Source organism: Oncorhynchus gorbuscha, unplaced genomic scaffold (genome assembly GCF_021184085.1).
Source record: "Oncorhynchus gorbuscha isolate QuinsamMale2020 ecotype Even-year unplaced genomic scaffold, OgorEven_v1.0 Un_scaffold_1060, whole genome shotgun sequence".
In the NCBI taxonomy this organism is placed as follows: domain Eukaryota; kingdom Metazoa; phylum Chordata; class Actinopteri; order Salmoniformes; family Salmonidae; genus Oncorhynchus; species Oncorhynchus gorbuscha.
This window is the reverse complement of record NW_025745958.1, coordinates 22,446-49,092: the sequence shown is the minus strand read 5'-3', so window position 1 is coordinate 49,092 and position 26,647 is coordinate 22,446. Positions and strand designations below refer to the sequence as shown.

Sequence of the window (26,647 nt, the reverse complement as noted above, 5' to 3'; positions counted from 1 at the left end):
TATTCTTACATAGGTGTTCCTGTTGTCCAGGTGGGATAGGGCAGTGTGCTGTGTGATGCGATTGCATCGTCTGTGGACCTATTGGGGCGATACGCAAATTAAGTGAATAACTACACTGTTTGTATTTGGCCATATTCCCAGTCAACTTTCCATGATTAAATGTTGTGGTTCATGCTTTCAGTTTTGAGCGAATGCCGCCATCTATCCACGGTTTCTGGCTAGGGTAGGTTTTAGTAGTCACAGTGGGCACAACATGTCCTATGCACTTCCTTATAAACTCACTCACTGAATCAGCGTATAAATCAATATTATTCTCTGAGGCTACCCGGAGCATGTTCCAGTCCACGTGATCAAAACAATCTTGAAGTGTGGATTCCGATCTGTCAGACCAGCGTTGAATAGTCCTTGTTACGAGTACATCCTGTTTGAGTTTCTGCCTATAGGAAGGGAGAAGAAAAATGGAGTTTTGGTCAGATTTGCCAAAGGAAGGGCAGGGGAGAGCCTTGTATGTATCACGGAAGTTAGAGTAACAGTGGTCCAGGGTTTTGCCGGCGCAAGTACTACAGTCAATATGCTGATAGAATTTAGGTAGCCTTGTTCTCAAATTAGCTTTGTTAAAATCCCCAGCTACAATAAATGCAGCCTCAGGATATATGGTTTCCAGTTGGCATAAAGTCCAGTGAAGTTCCCTGATGGCCGTCTTGGTATCCGCTTGCGGGGGGATATACACAGCTGTGACAATAACCGACGAGAATTCTATTGGGAGATAATACGGCATTTGATCGCATGGAATTCTAGGTCAGATGAAAGAAAGGACTAGAATTCCTGCATGTTGTTACAATTACACCATGAGTCATTAATCATGAAACATACACCCTCGCCCTTCTTCCCGGAGAGATGTTTATTTTTGTCGATGCGAGGCACAAAGAATCCCTGTTCCTGTTGATGCAAGCAAGACCATTTGTTTTTAGAGTAACTATTAAAAAACTAGTTTAATAAAAACCTCTCGAAAGGCTTTAATAGATTGTATTAGGTATCTGCAGATTTCATCCGTTGGAACGGAACCGTCTACGGTGACTGTGGAACTATACTCCTCAGTGTGCAGAATACGTGTCTGGAAGGAAACTTGGATTCATTGGGATATTGAAAACAGAACACTGCCTAACTTGAAAGAGCCTCTGCAGAAGGATCATAAAATGACCCCCAATTTGTTTCTGCTTTTGTTATGACTACAATACACAGGTACAAAAGAAAAGCAGTGTACAGGATACAGTAACTTTTCCCTCTGATTATTTAATTCAGCATTAGTGATTCATGGGCTGATAAGCTTTATGAAACACACCACCCAAGGTGATCATATAAATGAAACAGGCTTCACATGGCCATAGAACAGCTGTAAGAGATTGTCACTCGACCAGCGTATGGTTTTGCACGGCTGCAACCAGATCACTTAAAATAAGATTTTTGGTTGTTTTCTCTCCAAGATACAGATGCAGTATCTTAATTTCATCATCATGTTGATGCATGAATGTTCCTGCACGGCAGGAAATGGACACTTGTAGTGTATCCAAGGTTTAAAAAGGCCTCTAATGTTTGTAATTTCCAGTTTAACAAAGTGTCCTAATGAAAAATGGATCAACCCCTTACATAACAAAATGATAAATGATATTCCACATTTCCTGTTGCTGCAGGGTTATTTTACTGCTGTAGCGAACTGGCTCAAATGAAGGTTCTACATCTGTTCAGCAATGAGAACACATTTTCACAAACAATCATCATTCATGAGTTGTTCTGCATCTGGTTAGGGAAAGGGAATACCTAGTCAGTGGCACAACTGAATGCATTCAACCAAAATGCCCTTCGCATTCAACCCAAACCCTCTGAATTAGAGGTGCGAGGGGCTGCCTTAATCAGCACCCAGTTGTTGGGGGGTAACTGTGGTCCATGGAGCTCAGTTGGTAAAGCATAGTGCTTGCAATGCCAGGGTTGTTGGCTTGATTCCCATGGGGGACCGGTATCAAAATGTATGTACTAACTCATGTAAATTGCTCTGGATAACAGCGATTTACAAAAATGTAACTGCTCAAGGGCAGAACATCTCAGGGATTCAAACCAGCAAACTTTCAGTTACTGGCCCAACCCTGTTCAGCACTATTCTAAGAACAAACCCTGTTCAGCACTATTCTAAGAACAAGGCTACCCTGAACAAGCCCTGTTCAGCACTATTCTAAGAACAAGCCCTGTTCAGCACTATTCTAAGAACAAGCCCTGTTCAGCACTATTCTAAGAACAAGCCCTGTTCAGCACTATTCTAAGAACAAACCCTGTTCAGCACTATTCTAAGAACAAGCCCTGTTCAGCACTATTCTAAGAACAAGCCCTGTTCAGCACTATTCTAAGAACAAAGCCCTGTTCAGCAACAAGCCCTGTTCAGCACTATTCTAAGAAAAAGCCCTGTTCAGCACTATTCTAAGAACAAGCCCTGTTCAGCACTATTCTAAGAACAAGAACAAGCCCTGTTCAGCACTATTCTAAGAACAAGCCCTGTTCAGCACTATTCTAAGAACAAGCCCTGTTCGGCACTATTCTAAGAACAAGCCCTGTTCAGCACTATTCTAAGAACAAGCCCTGTTCAGCACTATTCTAAGAACAAGCCCTGTTCAGCACTATTCTAAGAACAAGCCCTGTTCGGCACTATTCTAAGAACAAGCCCTGTTCAGCACTATTCTAAGAACAAGCCCTGTTCAGCACTATTCTAAGAACTAAGAAAAGCCCTGTTCAAGCACTATTCTAAGAACAAGCCCTGTTCTGTTCAGCACTATTCTAAGAACAAGCCCTGTTCAGCACTATTCTAAGAACAAGCCCTGTTCAGCACTATTCTAAGAACAAGCCCTGTTCGGCACTATTCTAAGAACAAGCCCTGTTCGGCACTATTCTAAGAACAAATATTAGACCTACTAGAAACAGAGTGCTCTCTGGAAGTCATGAGAAGAAAACACACTTTACTATGGCACTCAGAAGGAACAAGTGTGTATGACTTCACTGACTACTAAGGAGGACACTAAAACCACTAAAGAGCCCTAAAGACAGGCTGGATGGTCAGAACAGGTTAGACTGAAAACCTACTCAGAAGATGAAGCTAAATATGTCTGTATGGAATGGTGCACATTCCCTCATCTTTAATGGCTATTTTTTACCTGTTGTGTTTCCTGAATACAGCACAGAGCGTTGTTTTCCTGTGCTGCTACATTATTAGGAGTTAGTACCACACATAACTCAATGAAGTACTATTGTTGACAGTTTACCACGATGGAATGTGAATTGATAAGGAAAACAAGCCTGGTTAATTGTGAACAGTTAGCTAAATCTACTGTCCTAATTTAGCTGCATGCCCTCATGCATTTGAAATTCTGAGTTAAACACAAATCTAAAAATAATTTCTGAGAAGTGCATGAACTTGTTTTACTTGTCAAAATGATCATTCTCTCGAAGGGCATATTGTTATAGAAAACAAAAACCTGGGCAGGTTCCAGAAATCAGTCCAGAAATGTGATGGAAGTTAAGGTCAATGCTGGGAGCGAACCCTCTACTGGACCAGAGACGACCAGATCAGTGAGTCAACGTTCTTATGAGATACAACGTTCTTATGAACTATAAATGGACCGTGAAAAACCTCAACATCTGAGCCAAAGGTCAACCATCTGATACTGTCTCAAAGAACCTACTACAGTAGTCACAGGACAGAGGACGAAGTCTATATATGAACATGTATGTCCAGTACAGGGCCACTATAAAACACACACACACACACACACACACACACACACACACACACACACACACACACACACACACACACACACACACACACACACACACACACACACACACACACACACACACACACACACACACACACACACACACACACACACACACACACACACACACACACACAACCGACGCACACACACAACCAACACACACACACCACAAGCACCATCTGGAGTGTTTCACAAACATTTTGATGTGTTGAACCAGAAGGCTGTTATGAATCTTTTCTATGTGATTTAAGATTGAAGAACAGTGAATGGACCCAGATGAATTTGCATAGATGACCTATAAAACAAGGAGAGGTATCAAGACTACATTTGGATCCAGGGGGAAGAACAATGATCTTAAATGTTTTTCCAGTTTCTCCTGAGCTGAGAGGGTGACGTCACCATGTGACAATGGAGAGAAGGGAACTCTTCAGCTGTTCTGGGCCTGTCCTCATAAAGAGTCACGGTGTAGGAGTACTGATCTAGGATAAAAGTAGCCTTTTAGATCATAATGAATATGATTATATAGACAGGGGGACCTGATCCTAGATCAGGAGTCCTACTCTGAGACGCTCTCTGAATACAGGCCCTGGTCTCAACTCCAGGGTGTTCAAATTCAATAGCTTCAGAGTAGATAAACATCTTTCATATATATATATATATATATATATCACAAAAACTCATTGTCTGGACCTCAACTCTCCAAACTCAACAGTTTTTGATGCAATCCATAACAATCCTTAGAGTTGTCTCCTGTGTATGTATATGCCTCCTACAGAGGATGCCTCCAGGACAGGTGTTGGTTGGCTTGGTTCAAATGACGAGCAGTCCTTGATGATGCTCTCACTACACGATTTATTTGCCCTGCTCTGCGGACTGCAGGACACAAAGGTTACCACAGCTCAGCTTGTAGAGAAAATTCTCTGTACTCATGATAATGAATCCTTGGCGCCCTCTGCTGGAATTTAGCTGTCTGTTTGCGCCTGCAAGCATGCGATTCAATATGATCAATACATTTCTATAATCGACAAATAAACACAGTGCGTGCACTGTTTTAATTCAATAATTCAAATATAGCTCGTATTTAACGTGTCTTATTGCCTTTTTGCTGTTTTTAAAAGTTTTAAAACTGTTTTTTTTTCAGTCTTGCTGAAAAGGATGTTGGGATGTCGTTGTTATGGCAACGTTTTCAAGGCATTCAACAAAACAGAGAGGCTGAGATTTACTGAAGCATTTTGTTGTTTAGCTAGCTAGCTGACAACATCATTTACAAATAGCTCTACTTCCCAGAGCTAACTTTTATGGCATAATGCTGGATCATTATTTTGACAAACTTGGAGTCGCAGGTGAATAAAGGGACTGTTACAGGTAAGAATAATAGAGTGTAATTGTAACAGTTAACGTTAGCTACCTATAGCTATTTCTTCTTTCCCCAGTTAGTTTACACGAGCCTGGTCAAATAGTTGTAACTAGTAGTTCACTTTAGCAGTTTTGAGTAGGAAGCGAATTTTTCGGTTCTGTCTAGTTAAAATGTTTAATTCGGATCATCTAAATCCAATGGCCTCTAGCCGGTAACGGTATATCACAGATAGAACAATGATCATTCACATTGCACCTTGCAAATGAACACAGTGGTGCGCGTCTAGAAAAGGAGTTAGGAGTGGAAAAGGTTCATTTGGAGCCCTGAACACAGGCCTAGTCTCCAGTTGAAACGGGTTCAACAGCCTTTCTACCAGTATTTATTGTATACTTATTAGGCCTAACAATTCGGCAAAAATGTGTTGATTTCACGTTAAATTCAGGTTAGTTGACACTCAACCAAATGTTAATCAAAACTAGACATTGAGCTGATGTCCTGTGCTCAGTGGGAAGTAAGTCTGGAGAGGATAGTGACTTGACTTACTGATAGAGGCCCACTGGGCCAGCAGCCATGGAGGGGTCCAGCAAAGCAGCTGGGTTTAGTATTTTCTGTAGGTTCCAGAACACTGAGCTGTGTCCCATATGGCACCCTATTCCCTATAGTGGACTACGTTTGACCGGGACCAATGCGTCCCATATGGGGCCTGATCAAATGTACTACACTATAGGGAATAAGGTGCCATTTGGGACACATTCTAGGTCAAAGACTGGAGCTGGAGGCTATGAGGGTTGCAGCAGTCTGTCTTTCATCAGTGTAATGTAGAGTGGATAGAATACACAAGGCTAAGATGTTGTATATTCCTGTAAATACTTTGCAAAGTGTTATGGGTTGCGTCTTTTGAATCTGGTATCAGGATAAGTATGACGCTGAGTCATCGATTGTATACTATGTACTTTTTATTAGCTAAGCAATAAGTGGTAAATGCAATAATATTCAATCACATATAGTAACGGGCTATAGTGCATAACACAGAATCCTCACAAAAGCCAATAAATGTAAAATAATCTTGTAAATGACTAGTAGTTACGAAATTGTCTAGTGCTCTTCTTCTTTAGAAGATCATGAAAATGCTGACTAATCCTGTCTGTCTGGTATCTGTCTGTCTGTCTGTTGTCTGTCTGTCTGTCTCTGTCTGTCTGCTGTCTCTGTCTGTCTGCTATCTTCTCCCTGTCTGTCTGTCTGTCTGTCTGTCTGTCTGTCTGTCTGTCTGTCTGTCTGTCTGTCTGTCTGTCTGTCTGTCTGTCTGTCTGTCTGTCTGTCTGTCTGTCTGTCTGTCTGTCTGTCTGTCTGTCTGTCTGTCTGTGTCTGTCTGTCTGTCTGTCTGTCTGTCTGTCTGTCTGTCTGTCTGTCTGTCTGTCTGTCTGTCTGTCTGTCTGTCTGTCTGTCTGTCTGTCTGTCTGTCTGTCTGTCTGTCTGTCTGTCTGTCTGTCTGTCTGTCTGTCTGTCTGTCTGTCTGTCTGTCTGTCTGTCTGTCTGTCTGTCTGTCTGTCTGTCTGTCTGTCTGTCTGTCTGTCTGTCTGTCTGTCTGTCTGTCTGTCTGTCTGTCTGTCTGTCTGTCTGTCTGTCTGTCTGTCTGTCTGTCTGTCTGTCTGTCTGTCTGTCTGTCTGTCTGTCTGTCTGTCTGTCTGTCTGTCTGTCTGTCTGTCTGTCTGTCTGTCTGTCTGTCTGTCTGTCTGTCTGTCTGTCTGTCTGTCTGTCTGTCTGTCTGTCTGTCTGTCTGTCTGTCTGTCTGTCGTGCGTGTCTGCTGTCTCTATCTGCGTGTCTGTCTGCGTGCGTGTCTGTCTGTCTGCGTGCGTGTCTGTCTGTCTGCGTGCGTGTCTGTCTGTCTGTGTGTGTGTGACAGGGCCACTATGAGCCAAGCTGGGGAGCAGACCAACCCTCCCAGTGGAGGAGGTGAGGAGGAGACTACTCCTTTATCAGCCCTGGCTCCTGATGCTGCCCTACAGGAGGAGAGCCTGGCCCTGGGCCCCACTCACGTCTCTGCCATCCCAGCCTTCCAGTGCTTAGACCAGGTAACACATACTCTTTTCACGCTACTGAGACAAACTGAGCCGAGCTGACCCCTACTGGGCTGATCTAGTTATTCATCCACCATAGTTGCTAGAACTCTGTCACCATGACCAGTTGAAACCAGAGGTCTCTTCACAGTCCCCAGGTCCAGAACAGAGGCTGGGAAACACACAATATTAAATAGAGCCATGACTACATGGAACTCTCTGCCACCACAGATAACACTTTACGGCATGACACGGACTGTGAAGAAACACTGATATTTTGATGCATTTTGCATTGTAATATGTATTGTATTGTGTATTGTATTATGTATTGTAATATGTATTGTAATGTGTATTGTATTGTGTATTGTAATATGTATTGTAATGTGTATTGTAATATGCATTGTAATATGTATTGTATTGTGTATTGTAATATGTGTTGTAATATGCATTGTAATATGTATTGTATTGTGTATTGTAATATGCATTGTAATATGTATTGTATTGTGTATTGTAATATGCATTGTAATATGCATTGTAATATGTATTGTATGGTGTATTGTAATATGTATTGTAATATGCATTGTAATATGTATTGTATGGTGTATTGTAATATGTATTGTAATATGTATTGTAATATGTATTGTAATATGTATTGTAATATGTATTGTGTATTGTATGGTGTATTGTAATATGAATTGTATGGTGTATTGTAATATGTGTTGTAATATGTATTGTAATATGTATTGTAATATGCATTGTAATATGTATTGTATGGTGTATTGTAATATGTGTTGTAATATGTATTGTAATATGTATTGTAATATGTATTGTAATATGCATTGTAATATGTATTGTGTATTGTATGGTGTATTGTAATATGTGTTGTAATATGTATTGTAATATGTATTGTAATGGTGTATTGTAATATAATTGTAATTGTAATATGCATTGTAATATGTGATGTATTGTAATATGTATTGTAATATGTATTGTAATATGTATTGTAATATGTATTGTAATATGTATTGTAATATGTATTGTAATATGTATTGTAATATGCATTGTAATATGTATTGTGTATTGTATTGTGTATTGTTGTAACGTCGTTCTTCGTTTGTGGAAAGAGAGTCGGACCGAAATGCAGCGTGGTTGTTACTCATGTTCTTTAATGAATGAAATGACGATACATGAAAATAACGTAATATACAAAATACAAAACAACAAACGGAACGTGAAACCTATTACAGCCTATCTGGTGAAACTACACAGAGACAGGAACGTGAAACCTATTACAGCCTATCTGGTGAAACTACACAGAGACAGGAACGTGAAACCTATTACAGCCTATCTGGTGAAACTACACAGAGACAGGAATGTGAAACCTATTACAGCCTATCTGGTGAAACTACACAGAGACAGGAACGTGAAACCTATTACACCCTATCTGGTGAAACTACACAGAGACAGGAACGTGAAACCTATTACATTTACATTTACATTTAAGTCATTTAGCAGACGCTCTTATCCAGAGCGACTTATTACACCCTATCTGGTGAAACTACACAGAGACAGGAACGTGAAACCTATTACAGCCTATCTGGTGAAACTACACAGAGACAGGAACGTGAAACCTATTACACCCTATCTGGTGAAACTACACAGAGACAGGAACGTGAAACCTATTACACCCTATCTGGTGAAACTACACAGAGACAGGAACGTGAAACCTATTACATTTACATTTACATTTAAGTCATTTAGCAGACGCTCTTATCCAGAGCGACTTATTACACCCTATCTGGTGAAACTACACAGAGACAGGAACGTGAAACCTATTACAGCCTATCTGGTGAAACTACACAGAGACAGGAACGTGAAACCTATTACAGCCTATCTGGTGAAACTACACAGAGACAGGAACGTGAAACCTATTACAGCCTATCTGGTGAAACTACACAGAGACAGGAACAATCACCCACGAAATACACAGAGAAACCAGGCTACCTAAATACGGTTCCCAATCAGAGACAACGAGAATCACCTGACTCTGATTGAGAACCGCCTCAGGCAGCCAAGCCTATACAACACCCCTAATCAGCCGCGATCCCAAATACTACAAACCCCAATACGAAAATACAATAACATAAACCCATGTCACACCCTGGCCTGACCAAATATAACGAAAACACAAAATACAATGACCAAGGCGTGACAATTGTATTATGTATTGTAATATGTATGGTATTATATTATATGTTGTAATATGTATTGTGTATTGTAATATGTATTGTATTATATATTGTATTATATAGTGTATTATATATTGTATTATATATTGTATTAGATATTGTATTATGTATTGTATTGTATTATATATTGTATTATGTATTGTATTATATATTGTATTATGTATTGTATTGTATTATGTATTGTATTATATATTGTATTATATATTGTATTATTGTATATGTATTGTATTAGATATTGTATTATGTATTGTATTATATATTGTATTATATATTGTATTATGTATTGTATTGTATTATATATTGTATTATGTATTGTATTGTATTATATATTGTATTATGTATTGTATTGTATATATTGTATTATGTATTGTATTGTATTATATATTGTATTATATATTGTATTATATATTGTATTATGTATTGTATTATATATTGTATTATATATTGTATTATATATTGTATTATGTATTGTATTATGTATGTGATAGGGGGTTGGGATACCACTGTGATACAGTTTGTGCACTCGCTGTGGGTTTCTCTGGATGGGAGCGTCTGCTGAATGGCTAAATTGTAATGTAAATGTAGTGCTATTTATATTTATGTATATTATGGCTTTTATTTGTTGTGTTGTTTCCTGTTTGGACCCCAGGAAGAGTAGCCGTTGCTTCTGCAACAACTAATTGGGGATCCTAATAAATAGTAAATACTAAAAAAACATCAGCCAATCCTGAACCCTTATGAAGGGAAAATGAATAAAACATCAGCCAATCCTGAACCCTTATGAAGGGAAAATGAATAAAACATCAGCCAATCCTGAACCCTTATGAAGGGAAAATGAATAAAACATCAGCCAATCCTGAACCCTTGAAATGAATAAAACATCAGCCAATCCTGAACTCTTATGAAGGGAAAATGAATAAAACATCAGCCAATCCTGAACCTTATGAAGGGAAAATGAATAAAACATCAGCCAATCCTGAACTCTTATGAAGGGAAAATGAATAAAACATCAGCCAATCCTGAACCCTTATGAAGGGAAAATGAATAAAACATCAGCCAATCCTGAACCCTTATGAAGGGAAAATGAATAAAACATCAGCCAATCCTGAACCCTTATGAAGGGAAAATGAATACCCTTATGAAGGGAAAAAACATCAGCCAATCCTGAACCCTTATGAAGGGAAAATGAATAAAACATCAGCCAATCCTGAACCCTTATGAAGGGAAAATGAATAAAACATCAGCCAATCCTGAACCCTTATGAAGGGAAAATGAATAAAACATCAGCCAATCCTGAACCCTTATGAAGGGAAAATGAATAAAACATCAGCCAATCCTGAACCCTTATGAAGGGAAAATGAATAAAACATCAGCCAATCCTGAACCCTTATGAAGGGAAAATGAATAAAACATCAGCCAATCCTGAACCCTTATGAAGGGAAAATGAATAAAACATCAGCCAATCCTGAACCCTTATGAAGGGAAAATGAATAAAACATCAGCCAATCCTGAACCCTTATGAAGGGAAAATGAATAAAACATCACAATGAACCCTTATGAAGGGAAAATGAATAAAACATCAGCCAATCCTGGCTGGGAAAATGAATTGCCAATCCTGCTGATGGTTGGCAGATATAGGCTGGGTCAGGGCTATTTGCCTGCTGATGGTTGGCAGATATAGGCTGGGTCAGGGCTATTTGCCTGCTGATGGTTGGCAGATATAGGCTGGGTCAGGGCTATTTGCCTGCTGATGGTTGGCAGATATAGGCTGGGTCAGGGCTATTTGCCTGCTGATGGTTGGCAGATATAGGCTGGGTCAGGGCTATTTGCCTGCTGATGGTTGGCAGATATAGGCTGGGTCAGGGCTATTTGCCTGCTGATGGTTGGCAGATATAGGCTGGGTCAGGGCTATTTGCCTTCTGATGGTTGGCAGATATAGGCTGGGTCAGGGCTATTTGCCTGCTGATGGTTGGCAGATATAGGCTGGGTCAGGTCTATTTGCCTTCTGATGGTTGGCAGATATAGGCTGGGTCAGGGCTATTTGCCTGCTGATGGTTGGCAGATATAGGCTGGGTCAGGGCTATTTGCCTGCTGATGGTTGGCAGATATAGGCTGGGTCAGGGCTATTTGCCTGCTGATGGTTGGCAGATATAGGCTGGGTCAGGGCTATTTGCCTGCTGATGGTTGGCAGTCAGGGCTATTTGCCTGCTGATGGTTGGCAGATATAGGCTGGGTCAGGGCTATTTGCCTGCTGATGGTTGGCAGATATAGGCTGGGTCAGGGCTATTTGCCTGCTGATGGTTGGCAGATATAGGCTGGGTCAGGTCTATTTGCCTGCTGATGGTTGGCAGATATAGGCTGGGTCAGGTCTATTTGCCTGCTGATGGTTGGCAGATATAGGCTGGGTCAGGTCTATTTGCCTGCTGATGGTTGGCAGATATAGGCTGGGTCAGGTCTATTTGCCTGCTGATGGTTGGCAGATATAGGCTGGGTCAGGTCTATTTGCCTGCTGATGGTTGGCAGATATAGGCTGGGTCAGGTCTATTTGCCTGCTGATGGTTGACAGATATAGGCTGGGTCAGGTCTATTTGCCTTCTGATGGTTGGCAGATAGAGGCTGGGTCAGGGCTATTTGCCTGCTGATGGTTGGCAGATATAGGCTGGGTCAGGGCTATTTGCCTGTTGATGGTTGGCAGATATAGGCTGGGTCAGGGCTATTTGCCTGCTGATGGTTGGCAGATATAGGCTGGGTCAGGGCTATTTGCCTGTTGATGGTTGGCAGATATAGGCTGGGTCAGGGCTATTTGCCTGCTGATGGTTGGCAGATATCGGCTGGGTCATGGCTATTTGCCTGCTGATGGTTGACAGATATAGGCTGGGTCAGGGCTATTTGCCTGCTGATGGTTGACAGATATAGGCTGGGTCAGGGCTATTTGCCTGCTGATGGTTGGCAGATATACGCTGGGTCAGGGCTATTTGCCTGCTGATGGTTGACAGATATAGGCTGGGTCAGGGCTATTTGCCTTCTGATGGTTGGCAGATAGAGGCTGGGTCAGGGCTATTTGCCTACTGATGGGTGACAGATATAGGCTGGGTCAGGGCTATTTGCCTGCTGATGGTTGGCAGATATAGGCTGGGTCAGGGCTATTTCCCTGCTGTGTTTCATGTGGGATATGGATAACAAAACATTCAGTACTCGGTGCAAATCTGTAAAAAGTTTATTCATGTTTTTATATAAAAAGTAAATACTTTTTTGAATAGGACAATAGAAGGTGAACGAAAAACGTCTAGTGTACATACAGTTCTATACATCAAGCTACATAATCAATTATTCTATTCAAATATACATACACTTGAAACCTTTTCATACAAGTCGAAATACTCCATGTTTTAGTTTTAAACTTCTCTGTGGTCAACTTCTCAACTCCAATGTAATGCTTTTTATTCCGAATACAATACTTTTTGGGCTACTCATCTTAGGCAATCACTGTGTACTGCATGAACATACAGTCCATATATTAGTTATATAAAAGCATACTTTCAAAAATAAATACTGTACATTTCCTCCTTGAACTTGCAACCTTTAGTTTCCATGCTGCTTAGCCTGTCTAGATGAGGATGCAATGCGATGACATAAAGCTAGGTGGCAGTATTATACAGAAAATGGAATTACAGATGTCTGGAAACAGCTGCGGTGCCTGCAGTCAACCAATGTGAAATTATTCTGCAGAAAGCAAACATATCTGACTCCATTTTGTTGTTGCTGTTAGTTCAGTGGCACATGGTCCATAGTATGTTGTTTGACCGATAAGCCAGACATTTCCTATGACTGTGATATCATACGTTTGTCTTCGGTGGAGACTTTTCCAACCTTTTGAAGATTTCATTGCTGTTTTATTCCCGGGAACCCAGGTGTCTCAGACTGTCTCTGAACCGAGTGGTTAAACTTGACAGTGGGAGGCAGAAAGGTCAAAGGAGCAGAAAGTCACGAAGAAAAAAAGTATTTCTGATCTTTCCGGTCGTTTCCGTTCTCATGCCGCTTTCCTTTACGGAGCGTAGTTCTTTGGCCGTATCATCATTTTGACCGTCTTGAAGGCCTGCCTGTAGTTGGTGGGGTATGCTTCACTAGACATGTTGTGCCATGTTCCCCAGAAGATGCCGTTCCTCACGCCCTTGTATCTCTTGTGGTAGTATTTCCCATTGAGATTGGCTGACATGCAGGCGTCAAACCACCACCCAGAGCTGTAGTACGCGCCGCAGTTCCCTGACGGGTACATGTCGTTGTCCCTGTCTGGCGTGGTGAAGAACTTCTGGTCGTGGTTGAAGTGCTGGTTCATGTGCAGCGCGTTGCCGGCCGTGCCACTGTACCCGCTGATGGAGAGGCGATATCTCAGGAACTCGTTGGCTACGTAGAACTGGTCGAACTTGGCATACTCCCGCACCCCTTGGAAGTCCTCCAGTTCGATGCGCAGAACCATGTCCTTGGCCTTGGTCAGAAGGTGGATGCGGTCGTTGCCCAACCAGAACTCTCCCCGGGGGTCACCAAATCCCCTCTAGAGAGAGATAGACAGAGAGAGAGGGAGGGAGGGCAAGGGCAGGGAGAGAGAGAGAGAGACAGAGAGAGAGAGAGAGGGAGAGAGAGAGAGAGACAGAGAGAGAGAGAGAGAGGGTAAGGGCAGGGAGAGAGAGAGACAGAGAGAGAGAGAGAGAGAGAGGGTAAGGGCAGGGAGAGAGAGAGAGACAGAGAGAGAGAGGGTAAGGGCAGAGAGAGAGAGAGAGAGAGAGAGAGAGAGAGAGAGGGAGGGAGGAGAGAGAGGGAGGGCAGGAGAGAGAGAGAGAGGGCAGGGGAGAGAGAGAGAGAGAGAGAGAGAGAGAGAGAGAGAGAGAGAGAGAGAGAGAGAGAGAGAGAGAGAGAGAGAGAGAGAGAGAGAGAGAGAGAGAGGGTAAGGGCAGGGAGAGAGAGAGAGGGTAAGGGCAGGGAGAGAGAGAGAGAGAGGGCAAGGGCAGGGAGAGAAAGAGACAGAGAGAGAGAGGGCAAGGGGAGAGAGAGAGAAAAAGGTAAAGGTCCGTGTCAGAGGAGTCAAATCTGTCCCAAATGGCACCCTATTCCCTACATAGTGCCTGGTCAAAGGTAGTGCACTATATAGGGAATAGGGTGACATTTGGGACACAACCTCATGTTTTCCCTGATTCTCACAGGGCAGCAGGCCATTACATGGAATGTTACTGACCACGGTCTGTCACAGAGTTTTGTCAAATGGGTTTATTAACCTTGTACTCAGCCCAGGAGCGGTTGAAGCTGACGGTGCCATTGAGGCGCTGCTGCACCAGGGTCCAGCCGCCGCCAAACGACTCCATGTCGCAGTAGACCTGGAACGTGCCGTTCCTGGGGTCTGGCGTGACCCGGTAGACGCCGTTCCTCCTCTCCTTTAACATGTTGTAGTCAGAGCAGTCCTTGGGAGCGATGATGACTGTTGTGAGAGAGAGACAGAGAGAGAGGGCAGGGGGAGGGAGAGAGAGAGACAGAGAGACAGGGCAGGGGGAGGGAGAGAGAGATAGAGACAGGGCAGGGGGAGGGAGAGAGACAGAGACAGGGGAGGGAGAGAGAGAGAGACAGGGCAGGGGGAGGGAGAGGGAGAGAGAGAGAGACAGAGAGAGAGGGCAGGGAGAGAGACAGAGAGAGACAGGGCAGGGGGAGGGAGAGAGAGAGACAGAGAGACAGGGCAGGGGGAGGGAGAGAGAGACAGAGAGAGAGGGCAGGGGGAGGGAGAGAGAGACAGAGAGACAGGGCAGGGGGAGGGAGAGAGAGACAGAGAGAGAGGGCAGGTAGAGGGAGAGAGAGAGAGAGAGACAGAGAGAGAGGGCAGGGAGAGGGAGAGAGAGACAGAGAGACAGAGAGAGACAGGGCAGGGGAGGGAGAGAGAGACAGAGAGAGAGGGCAGGGAGAGAGAGAGAGAGAGACAGAGAGACAGGGCAGGGGGAGGGGAGAGAGACAGAGAGAGAGGGCAGGGAGAGGAGAGAGAGAGAGAGAGGGCAGGGAGAGAGAGACAGAGAGAGACAGAGAGAGACAGAGAGAGAGACAGGGCAGGGGGAGGGAGAGAGACAGAGAGAGACAGGGCAGGGGGAGGGGAGAGAGAGAGAGACAGAGAGACAGGGCAGGGGAGGGAGAGAGAGAGAGAGAGAGAGAGACAGTGCAGGGGAGGGAGAGAGAGAGAGAGAGAGAGACAGGGCAGGGGGAGGGAGAGAGAGAGAGGCAACGTTCAGTGTCCGAGGAGTAAAGAAAACACTGTTTCCCTCAAAGCACAAGACTCTCACAACCCAGCAGGCATTGCATGGAATGTTCCTGACTTCCAGCCCCAGAGCTGACTGAGTGAGTTGAGCCACGGCGTCACTGTTTTCATATAAGGGGAGGACAGCCTTGTCAAAACGTGGGAACGTGTCACATGGGATTAACCAAGGCTGCTGGAGAGCCTGCCAGTCCCCACTCTGTGTGTGTGTGATGATAATGCATCCTGACAGACACTTCTGGAGCTTAGAGACCCTAAGTTTTGGAAAGTGACGCTAGTCGACTGCTCAGGATAGGAGCCTAGGAAGCATGAGAGAGGAATTGAGTTAGCAGAGCACAGAAGAGGACAGAGCAGAGCACGGAAGAGCAGGCTGTTTGTGCGTGTGTGTGTGTGTGCGTGTGTGTGAGTGTGTGTGTGTCTCTGTATCTCCCCCCTGTGGGCAGTACTCCTATCAAAGTCTGCCCATATGTGATAGTATTAGTGGTTCTCAGAATATGGGCGCCAAGCTGTGACTGACCCAAATATAACAGTCCGTCAGACAGATGGACAGACAGCCATGCAGACTGATAAAGGGGATTGACAGCAACAGAAGAGCAGCTGTATTATCAAGGAAGTATGCAGAGACATAAAACCCTCATCTGGAAGTAACATTGTCCCAGTGAAAAGCTTGTGCATTCTCACATTACAGGCAAACAGTTCCTTTCATTCCTACAGAAAAAGGCTTGGGACATTAGATGAAGCTAAAAAAGTGTTTATAAATGAATCGAGAACATGATTCAGATAAATGATCCGAAGGTAGACTTCCTCGATGTATGTCCGCGAACACCTTCAAATCCAATCAGAGATAGGAAGCACACTGTTTAGTTTAACTGTGAATTGGGGCTCAATGATCCGTTACAGAGCTGAGATTGTGAGATGTCTGACTGCTGACGTTCTGTTGTCATTGAGCCGACAGAGAGTTTCCCATATCAAGATAGAAACGTGGCCAGTAGAAAGAAGGCTGTGTCAACAACAGAACACACAAGCACTACTGCACTTTGATACTGGATGCTCCCCACTCTTACTGGAAACACTTTATATTGCCTGTTTCTCCATACTCTTTACATGAATCACTTCTGATATTATCTTGTCAAGCTATCCAAAGTCATTTGCAGAGCTCTTATACGAAGCATGACAGATTCATCTAAGACAAGTACTTCTACATAGTGTTCTGATCTCACCATGACCAACTGTCGGAATGCAACACATTGCATCATCTTGTTGGCAAGTGTAATAAAGGAGGTAGCTGTTTACACCATGACCCCACGTTAACACTGTGTAACACACACTCAAAATATCAGAATATCCCACACTCAAAATATCAGAATATCTCACACTCAAAATATCAGAATATCCCACACTCAAAATATCAGAGTATCTCACACTCAGAATATCAGAGTATCCCACACTCAAAATATCAGAATATCCCACACTCAAAAATTAGAATCAGAATATCCCACACTCAAAATATCAGAGTATCCCACACTCAAAATATCAGAGTATCCCACACTCAAAATATCAGAGTATCCCACACTCAAAATATCAGAGTATCCCACACTCAAAATATCAGAGTATCCCACACTCAAAATATCAGAGTATCCCACACTCAAAATATCAGAGTATCTCACACTCAAAATATTAGAGTATCCCACACTCAAAATATCAGAGTATCTCACACTCAGAATATCCCAATGAGTTTTGAAAGATAAAATAATGTAATTCCCTTGTACAGTAGCAGTGTTAGTTTAGGACCATGCATAAATAAAGGGTGATGATCTGGAGTTAAACCTGCAACTGTCCTTTTGATACAGCAGAGTACTCACACTCAGTACAGAGGGCTGGCATACTGTACAGTACTGCATGCAGTGCGTGAAAGCCTGGTTTTATAATAAGTCTGTCTGGCTGATGCTTAGAGGAGAACAATAGGTTAGCAATAACAAGAGACTAGAGGAGCTTCTAGAAGAGAACAGGGGGGCTATTTTCAATAACACTTACACTGAGGGGAGTTCTGCACTTTACAGAAACATGATAGTCTCGTAATAACAGAGTGTTTTGTAAATCACTTAAAGGTTCTTGAGAATTTTCCTGTCAAATGATCAAGAACCTATTTGGTTAATGAAATAAATAGACGTACACTGAGGAGAGGGCTGGACGGCACACTGGTGGTTACAGTTGTTACTGAGCTTGTTGATCACTCCAGTGATGTTCTCCACCTTGCTGTCCACGACGGCCTCCACGTTCCTCATGTTGATCAGGCTTAGTTCCTCTAGACGGCCCTGCAGAGCCGTGATCTGTCCCCGTGCGTTACGCAGGCTGTTGGACATCTTGTTCATCTTCACCTGCATCTCAAACACAGAACCGCCGGTAGAGACGGTGCGTTTGCCAGTACCAGAACCGGTGCCAATGCCATCCCCATCAGGCCCTGTGTTGGTTCCCCCGTCTCCTCGTTCCTCCTTACTGGTGCTAGACTGTATTTCCAGAAACCCTGGTCCCGTACCGGGACCCCCTGCTTCCTCCCCGCTGTCCCTCTGCAGGCTCTGGTCAGCCTGCTGCCGGCACTCCTGACAGTCCCTCTTCAGCCGGTTCACCGTCTCCTTCAGGCTCTGCAGCTCCTTCATGGTCTTCTCCAGCATCCTGAACTGCTTGGGCAGCTGGATGGTCAGTGGAGGCAGGGTGATCTGGTAGGGGCAGTCGTCCTCTTCTCCACACTGGCCAGAAGGCTTCATCCTCACAGGGCAGCCCCCTGAAACCTCTCCTGTAGCAGCCTTATCCTGGACCTTATCCCATCTCTGGGCTCTGTCTCCTGGCTCTGCTGCGGAGCTCCATGGGACTGCCAGCAGAAGAGTGGTGGAGGCCACAACACACAGCACGTACAGCCTCATGGTGTGTGTTTTGACTGAGTGTGTGTGTGAGTGAGTGAGTGTTTCTCAGCTACGCAGTCAGAGAGAGCGAGAGCAGCGTGAGAGAGCAGCCTGCAGGAGAGTGAGCGCAGGAGACTGCCTCCTGCCTGAGATAGTTGTGTCATTAATATCAGAGGAGAGAGGAAGGGAGGGGTGGGAGGGGCTGTGTTGCGTAATTCCACCACTCCATACCAGCAGCAAAGTCAACCATTTAAAGAGAGAGTAGGAAGGCAGAGTTCTGACTGAGCTGCAGTCCTTTAGAAATCAGCCCATTTCCCTGAACAGAGAAGTGAGTCAGTACAATGGAATTAAGATTCTCTCCTGAGTCAGTACAATGGAATTAACATTATCTCCTGAGTCAGTACAATGGAATTAACATTCTCTCCTGAGTCAGTACAATGGAATTAACATTCTCTCCTGAGTCAGTACAATGGAATTAACATTCTCTCCTGAGTCAGTACAATGGAATTAACATTCTCTCCTGAGTCAGTACAATGGAATTAACATTATCTCCTGAGTCAGTACAATGGAATTAACATTATCTCCTGAGTCAGTACAATGGAATTAACATTATCTCCTGAGTCAGTACAATGGAATTAACATTATCTCCTGAGTCAGTACAATGGAATTAACATTCTCTCCTGAGTCAGTACAATGGAATTAACATTCTCTCCTGAGTCAGTACAATGGAATTAACATTCTCTCCTGAGTCAGTACAATGGAATTAACATTCTCTCCTGAGTCAGTACAATGGAATTAACATTATCTCCTGAGTCAGTACAATGGAATTAACATTATCTCCTGAGTCAGTACAATGGGATTAACATTCTCTCCTGAGTCAGTACAATGGAATTAAGATTCTCTCCTGAGTCAGTACAATGGAATTAACATTCTCTCCTGAGTCAGTACAATGGAAGTGAGTCAGTACAATGGAATTAACATTCTCTCCTGAGTCAGCACAATGGAATTAACATTCTCTCCTGAGTCAGTACAATGGAAGTGAGTCAGCACAATGGAATTAAGATTCTCTCCTGAGTCAGTACAATGGAATTAAGATCCTCTCCTGAGTCAGTACAATGGAATTAACATTCTCTCCTGAGTCAGTACAATGGAATTAACATTCTCTCCTGAGTCAGTACAATGGAATTAACATTCTCTCCTGAGTCAGTACAATGGAATTAACATTATCTCCTGAGTCAGTACAATGGAATTAACATTATCTCCTGAGTCGGTACAATGGAATTAACATTATCTCCTGTACAAGTCTGAGTCATAATGGAATTAACATTATCTCCTGAGTCAGTACAATGGAATTATCTCCTGAGTCAACATTATTCTCTCCTGAGTCAGTACAATGGGATTAACATTCTCTCCTGAGTCAGTACAATGGCATTAACATTATATCCTGAGTCAGTACAATGGAATTAACATTATCTCCTGAGTCAGTACAATGGGATTAACATTCTCTCCTGAGTCAGTACAATGGAATTAAGATTCTCTCCTGAGTCAGTACAATGGAATTAAGATTCTCTCCTGAGTCAGCACAATGGAATTAACATTCTCTCCTGAGTCAGTACAATGGAAGTGAGTCAGCACAATGGAATTAAGATTCTCTCCTGAGTCAGTACAATGGAATTAAGATTATCTCCTGAGTCAGTACAATGGAAGTGAGTCAGTACAATGGAATTAACATTATCTCCTGAGTCAGTACAATGGAAATAAGATTCTCTCCTGAGTCAGTACAATGGAAATAAGATTCTCTCCTGAGTCAGTACAATGGAAATAAGATTCTCTCCTGAGTCAGTACAATGGAAATAAGATTCTCTCCTGTAGGTTTTCCTCCTCTTGTTGTTTTGCTGTTTTGTGTTCTTGGATATTTATCCTGAACTAGGACACTAAGTCCTTTATGAAGTGGTAGAAGTGGTCGGTTTGAGGGTCTTAGAGGGTTGATACTAGAATCACCTGAACAGAGAGAAAGGCTATGGTCCTACAGTGCACTTGTTTCATCTCCAAACTCCAATCTCAGTGTTGCTGTGGATCAACACCAATGTGTCTCTTTCCTTCTTAACTCTGGTCTCGTTGCCATGACAGTTTTAGATTCAACGTATGAATATGACATCACCACAACTCTAATGTCTGAGAAAGGCTCATTTGTATACGGAGCATCTTCTCTCTGCCACGACGAGTTGTTCACTTTTCCTACTGATGGACTTTGTGGTGGGTTGTGGGATTCCTGTAAAGTGGGCTATAGTTAGTCATATTGAATGAAACACAGTAAGGTGTTCCATTCAGGATTAGTCATATTGAAAGTGATGCAATATTTGCAATTCAATTCAAACCCTCTATTGAAACTCACGTTATACACCTTAGTTTTGGGTCAAAGGTGAGATGACTGTAGAGCCCTGAAAGATAAACAGAACAGCTCAAATCCTGTAGCAGGCTGAAACTGGCAGTGCCACAGGGCTCTGTGTGGTGGCGGTCATGGGTCAACGTCAGCCATCTTGTGATCAGGAAGTATTGTCCCTCTGAGTCAGACGGGCTACACATTAACGAGTCCTCCTCACCTGCAGGAAAAGAACTTGACTTTACGAATAAAGTGACTGTTATTGTTATTCCTACCATATTTATGGAATAGTTTACTGTCCATGACTCATCCTTATGAATATTGTAACAGCCTGGAACTCTATATAACTGATGTGGTAACTGTCCATGACTCATCCTTATGAATATTGTAACAGCCTGGAACTCTATATAACTCTATATAACTGATGTGATAACTGTCCATGACTCATCCTTATGAATATTGTAACTGTCTGGAACTCTATATAACTGATGTGGTAACTGTCCATGACTCATCCTTATGAATATTGTAACAGCCTGGAACTCTATATAACTGATGTGGTAACTGTCCATGACTCATCCTTATGAATATTGTAACAGCCTGGAACTCTATATAACTCTATATAACTCTATATAACTCTATATAACTCTATATAACTGATGTGGTAACTGTCCATGACTCATCCTTATGAATATTGTAACTGTCTGGAACTCTATATAACTGATGTGGTAACTGTCCATGACTCATCCTTATGAATATTGTAACAGCCTGGAACTCTATATAACTGATGTGGTAACTGTCCATGACTCATCCTTATGAATATTGTAACAGTCTGGAACTCTATATAACTGATGTGGTAACTGTCCATGACTCATCCTTATGAATATTGTAACAGTCTGGAACTCTATATAACTGATGTGGTAACTGTCCATGACTCATCCTTATGAATATTGTAACAGTCTGGAACTCTATATAACTGATGTGGTAACTGTCCATGACTCATCCTTATGAATATTGTAACAGCCTGGAACTCTATATAACTGATGTGGTAACTGTCCATGACTCATCCTTATGAATATTGTAACAGCCTGGAACTCTATATAACTGATGTGGTAACTGTCCATGACTCATCCTTATGAATATTGTAACTGTCTGGAACTCTATATAACTCTATATAACTCTATATAACTCTATATAACTGCTGTGGTAACTGTCCATGACTCATCCTTATGAATATTGTAACAGCCTGGAACTCTATATAACTGATGTGGTAACTGTCCATGACTCATCCTTATGAATATTATAACAGCCTGGAACTCTATATAACTCTATATAACTCTATATAACTCTATATAACTCTATATAAGTCTATATAACTGATGTGGTAACTGTCCATGACTCATCCTTATGAATATTATAACAGCCTGGAACTCTATATAACTCTATATAACTCTATATAACTCTATATAACTCTATATAACTGATGTGGTAACTGTCCATGACTCATCCTTATGAATATTGTAACAGCCTGGAACTCTATATAACTGATGTGGTAACTGTCCATGACTCATCCTTATGAATATTGTAACAGCCTGGAACACTATATAACTGATGTGGTAACTGTCCATGACTCATCCTTATGAATATTGTAACTGTCTGGAACTCTATATAACTGATGTGGTAACTGTCCATGACTCATCCTTATGAATATTGTAACAGCCTGGAACACTATATAACTGATGTGGTAACTGTCCATGACTCATCCTTATGAATATTGTAACTGTCTGGAACTCTATATAACTCTATATAACTGATGTGGTAACTGTCCATGACTCATCCTTATGAATATTGTAACAGCCTGGAACTCTATATAACTGATGTGGTAACTGTTGTTGTTGTTGAGGATTGAAACTCTTCAACTATCCATTCCTTTAAGTGGCTCCCAGCCACTGAACGAGAAACTGTCTTTCATTTTTACAGAGGAAGGGAAAACCATAGAGCTTATAATTGACCTATTCAAATCAAATCAAATGTATTTATATAGCCCTTCTTACATCAGCTGATATCTCAAAGTGCTGTACAGAAACCCAGCCTAAAACCCCAAACAGCGAGCAATGCAGGTGTAGAACCTATTCCATGTTGGTTGAGCAGAATGGGCAGAGTTACAGTCCCATCCAGGCCTGGATCTCCTCTCTAACAGACAGAACTGTCAGAGTTACAGTCCCATCCAGGCCTGGATCTCCTCTCTAACAGACAGAACTGTCAGAGTTACAGTCCCATCCAGGCCTGGATCTCCTCTCTAACAGACAGAACTGTCAGAGTTACAGTACCATCCAGGCCTGGATCTCCTCTCTAACAGACAGAACTGTCAGAGTTACAGTCCCATCCAGGCCTGGATCTCCTCTCTAACAGACAGAACTGTCAGAGTTACAGTCCCATCCAGGCCTGGATCTCCTCTCTAACAGACAGAACTGTCAGAGTTACAGTCCCATCCAGGCCTGGATCTCCTCTCTAACAGACAGAACAGTCAAAGTTACAGTCCCATCCAGGCCTGGATCTCCTCTCTAACAGATAGAACTGTCAGAGTTACAGTCCCATCCAGGCCTAGATCTCCTCTCTAACAGACAGAACTGTCAGAGTTACAGTCCCATCCAGGCCTGGATCTCCTCTCTAACAGATAGAACTGTCAGAGTTACAGTACCATCCAGGCCTGGATCTCCTCTCTAACAGACAAAACTGTCAGAGTTACAGTACCATCCAGGCCTGGATCTCCTCTCTAACAGACAGAACTGTCAGAGTTACAGTCCAATCCAGGCCTGGATCTCCTCTCAACCTATCTATACCTGTAGTCCTATGTATGTCTCTATACCTGTAGTCCTATGTGTGTCTATACATGTAGTCCTATGTGTGTCTACACCTGTAGTCCTATGTGTGTCTACACCTGTAGTCCTATGTGTGTCTACACCTGTAGTCCTATGTGTGTCTCTACACCTGTAGTCCTATGTGTGTCTCTATACCTGTAGTCCTATGTGTGTCTCTATACCTGTAGTCCTATGTGTATCTCTACACCTGTAGTCCTATGTGTCTCTACACCTATAGTCGTATGTGTGTCTACACCTGTAGTCCTATGTGTGTCTATACCTGTAGTCCTATGTGTGTCTATACTGTCAGGATTTGGCCAGGGTTGTTCCAGTTTTTGGTCACTAGATGCCCCCATTGTGCCTTTTGACCTTTTCTTTTCCCTTGATCCCCATTATTATTTGCACCTGTGCCTCGTTTCCCCTGATTGTATTTAAACCCTTTGTTTTACTCAGTTCTTTGCTCTGTGTTTGTATGTTAGCACCCAGCCCTAGTACTCTTGTTGATCCCGGTGGACTCTCTTGTGGAATTCTGTGTTTTGTTCTTGTTTGTTTGTTTTTAAGTATCTTTTGAGGCTTTTTTGTGCTATACCTTCCACCTTGTAGATTTACCTTTTTGTCTTGGAGGATTACCTTTGTTCTTGTGGAATTCCTTTTGAGGTTGTGGAGTTACATGTTTTCCTGAAGAACTTCACTTTTTACTTCATCTAATACACCGTCTCAAATACTGCTGTGTCTGCCTCATCTTCTGGGTTCTGCTGACTATTCGTGGCTCAGTTGGTTTAGTGACTGTTTCTCACTCCGGAGACCCGGGTTCGTACCGGGTCCTGACAGAAACACAGAGCCAGAAATGAACCCAGAGGCAGCCAGTTCCCAGGACCTTGTTGCCATGCTGTCCCACCACCAGGAGACTGTCCAACGCCACGAAGCCGCCCTGGTTCAGCAAGAGGCCTTAATGGCTAGACATTCTCATCTTCTGTCGGAGATGCTGACTTCCATAAAGCAGATATCTGATCGACTTACCCCGGCAACAGTTCCCGTCCCAGTACCTCAGATTCACGTACCCATGGCAGTTAACCCTCTGGCTGAACCTCGTCTTCCACCTCCCCAACGGTTCTCAGGTGATCCAAGTGCTTGTAAAGGGTTTCTCACCCAATGTTCTCTCTCCTTCGAGCTGCAACCCTCATCGTTCCCCACCGACCGGTCTAAGATTGCATATATCATCACCCTGCTGTCGGAAAAAGCCCTGGCCTGGGCTACTGCTGTGTGGGATGCCCATAGTTCCTGCTGTGCCAGCTACTCTGCCTTTGCTGAGGAATTCAAACGAGTGTTTCAAGGCCCAAGCAGTGGTCCTGACTCAGCCAAACAGCTCTTGACTCTCCACCAAGGTCGGCGCAGCGTGACGGCCTATGCCATCCAGTTCCACACGGTGGCAGCAGCGAGTGGCTGGAACAACGAGGCGCTCACGGTGTGCTTTCTGAAAGGCCTTTCCGACACTATCCAAGATGAACTGGCCACTCGGGAACCACCGGACAAACTCGAGTCCCTGATCAAGTTGGCCTCACGCATTGAACAGCGTCTGAGAGAGAGAGAACTCAACCGTAGACCTCTAGCCCCTATCAGTCCCAGCTCCGAGTCCCCACCTTTATCCTCGCTGGCTCCACCGGAAGCGACGTTGTCTATATTGCGGCAAACCGGGCCATTTCCGTTCCACGTGTCCCGGGCTCCAGGGAAACGCTCTGTCCCGTACAGACCGGGGGGAACTGTAACGGGAAACATAACCTCCTCCCATCCGTCCAACTCCCGTCTGCTCATTCCAGTCACCCTTTCCTGGGACAACCACAAGCTTCACCTTCAAGCCTTGGTAGACTCTGGAGCCGCAGGTAACTTCATGGATGTTGTCTGGGCGAAGGAGAATGGCGTTCCCTCTGAACCTCTAAGTGACCCCATGAGGGTTACTACATTGGATGGAAGCCCTTTGGGATCTGGACTTGTCACTCATGTCACTACCTCCTTGCGACTTTCAGTTTCACAACACCAGGAATTGATGAACTTTCATTTGATCTCCTGTTCCGAGTTCCCTCTCGTCCTTGGATACCCCTGGCTTCACAGCCATAACCCTCACATTGACTGGTCTGTGGGCACTATCAAGCAGTGGGGTCCTACGTGCCAAGCTACTTGTATTTTCCCGAATTCCCCGAGTTCTACTCCCGAGTCTTTAGAATCCATCGACCTGACCCGAGTTCCCGAGTGTTACCATGACCTCAAACTGGTATTTAGCAAACAGAGGGCCACCATGCTACCACCCCATAGACCTTATGATTGCCCCATCGAACTGTTTCCGGGCACTTGCCCCCCCAGGGGTCGGATCTTTTCCCTATCTCCACCCGAACGAGCTGCTTTGGATACCTACATCAAGGACGCTCTGGAAGCAGGCCTCATGCGTCCATCCACCTCCCCGACGGGAGCAGGGTTTTTCTTTGTGGCCAAGAAAGACGGTGGATTACGTCCTTGCATCGACTACCGGGGACTCAATGCCATAACCGTCCGTAACCGTTACCCGCTACCCCTTATGGCCACAGCCTTCGAGCTGCTCCAGGAAGCAGTTGTTTTCACTAAGCTTGACCTGCGGAACGCATACCATCTTGTGCGGATCAGACCTGGTGACGAGTGGAAGACCGCTTTCAACACGCCTACTGGTCACTATGAATACTTGGTGATGCCCTTCGGCCTGA

The 26,647-nt window shown here is 43.5% G+C and overlaps 2 protein-coding genes across 4 annotated transcripts in view; one reads left to right on the top strand and one right to left on the bottom strand.

The window, feature by feature from the left end:
• Window positions 1-5,030: 5,030 nt before the first annotated feature.
• The window catches only part of LOC124021138 (coiled-coil domain-containing protein 146-like), a 39,992-nt gene continuing 18,375 nt past the window's right edge, over window positions 5,031-26,647 (top strand). For all 3 annotated transcript variants that reach the window (XM_046336481.1, XM_046336480.1, XM_046336482.1), the window contains exons 1-2: window positions 5,031-5,189; window positions 7,086-7,254. In XM_046336481.1, the coding sequence (XP_046192437.1) occupies window positions 7,093-7,254 (162 nt within the window). In that variant the 5' untranslated portion in view covers window positions 5,031-5,189; window positions 7,086-7,092. The remainder of the gene's footprint in view (window positions 5,190-7,085; window positions 7,255-26,647) is intronic.
• On the bottom strand, window positions 12,691-18,798 carry LOC124021137 (fibroleukin-like). Its single transcript, XM_046336479.1, has 3 exons — window positions 17,948-18,798; window positions 14,759-14,958; window positions 12,691-14,040 (listed from the first exon to the last, which is right to left on the bottom strand). The coding sequence occupies exons 1-3, from the start codon at window positions 18,693-18,695 to the stop codon at window positions 13,534-13,536; spliced, it is 1,455 nt and encodes a 484-aa protein (XP_046192435.1). The 5' UTR covers window positions 18,696-18,798; the 3' UTR covers window positions 12,691-13,533.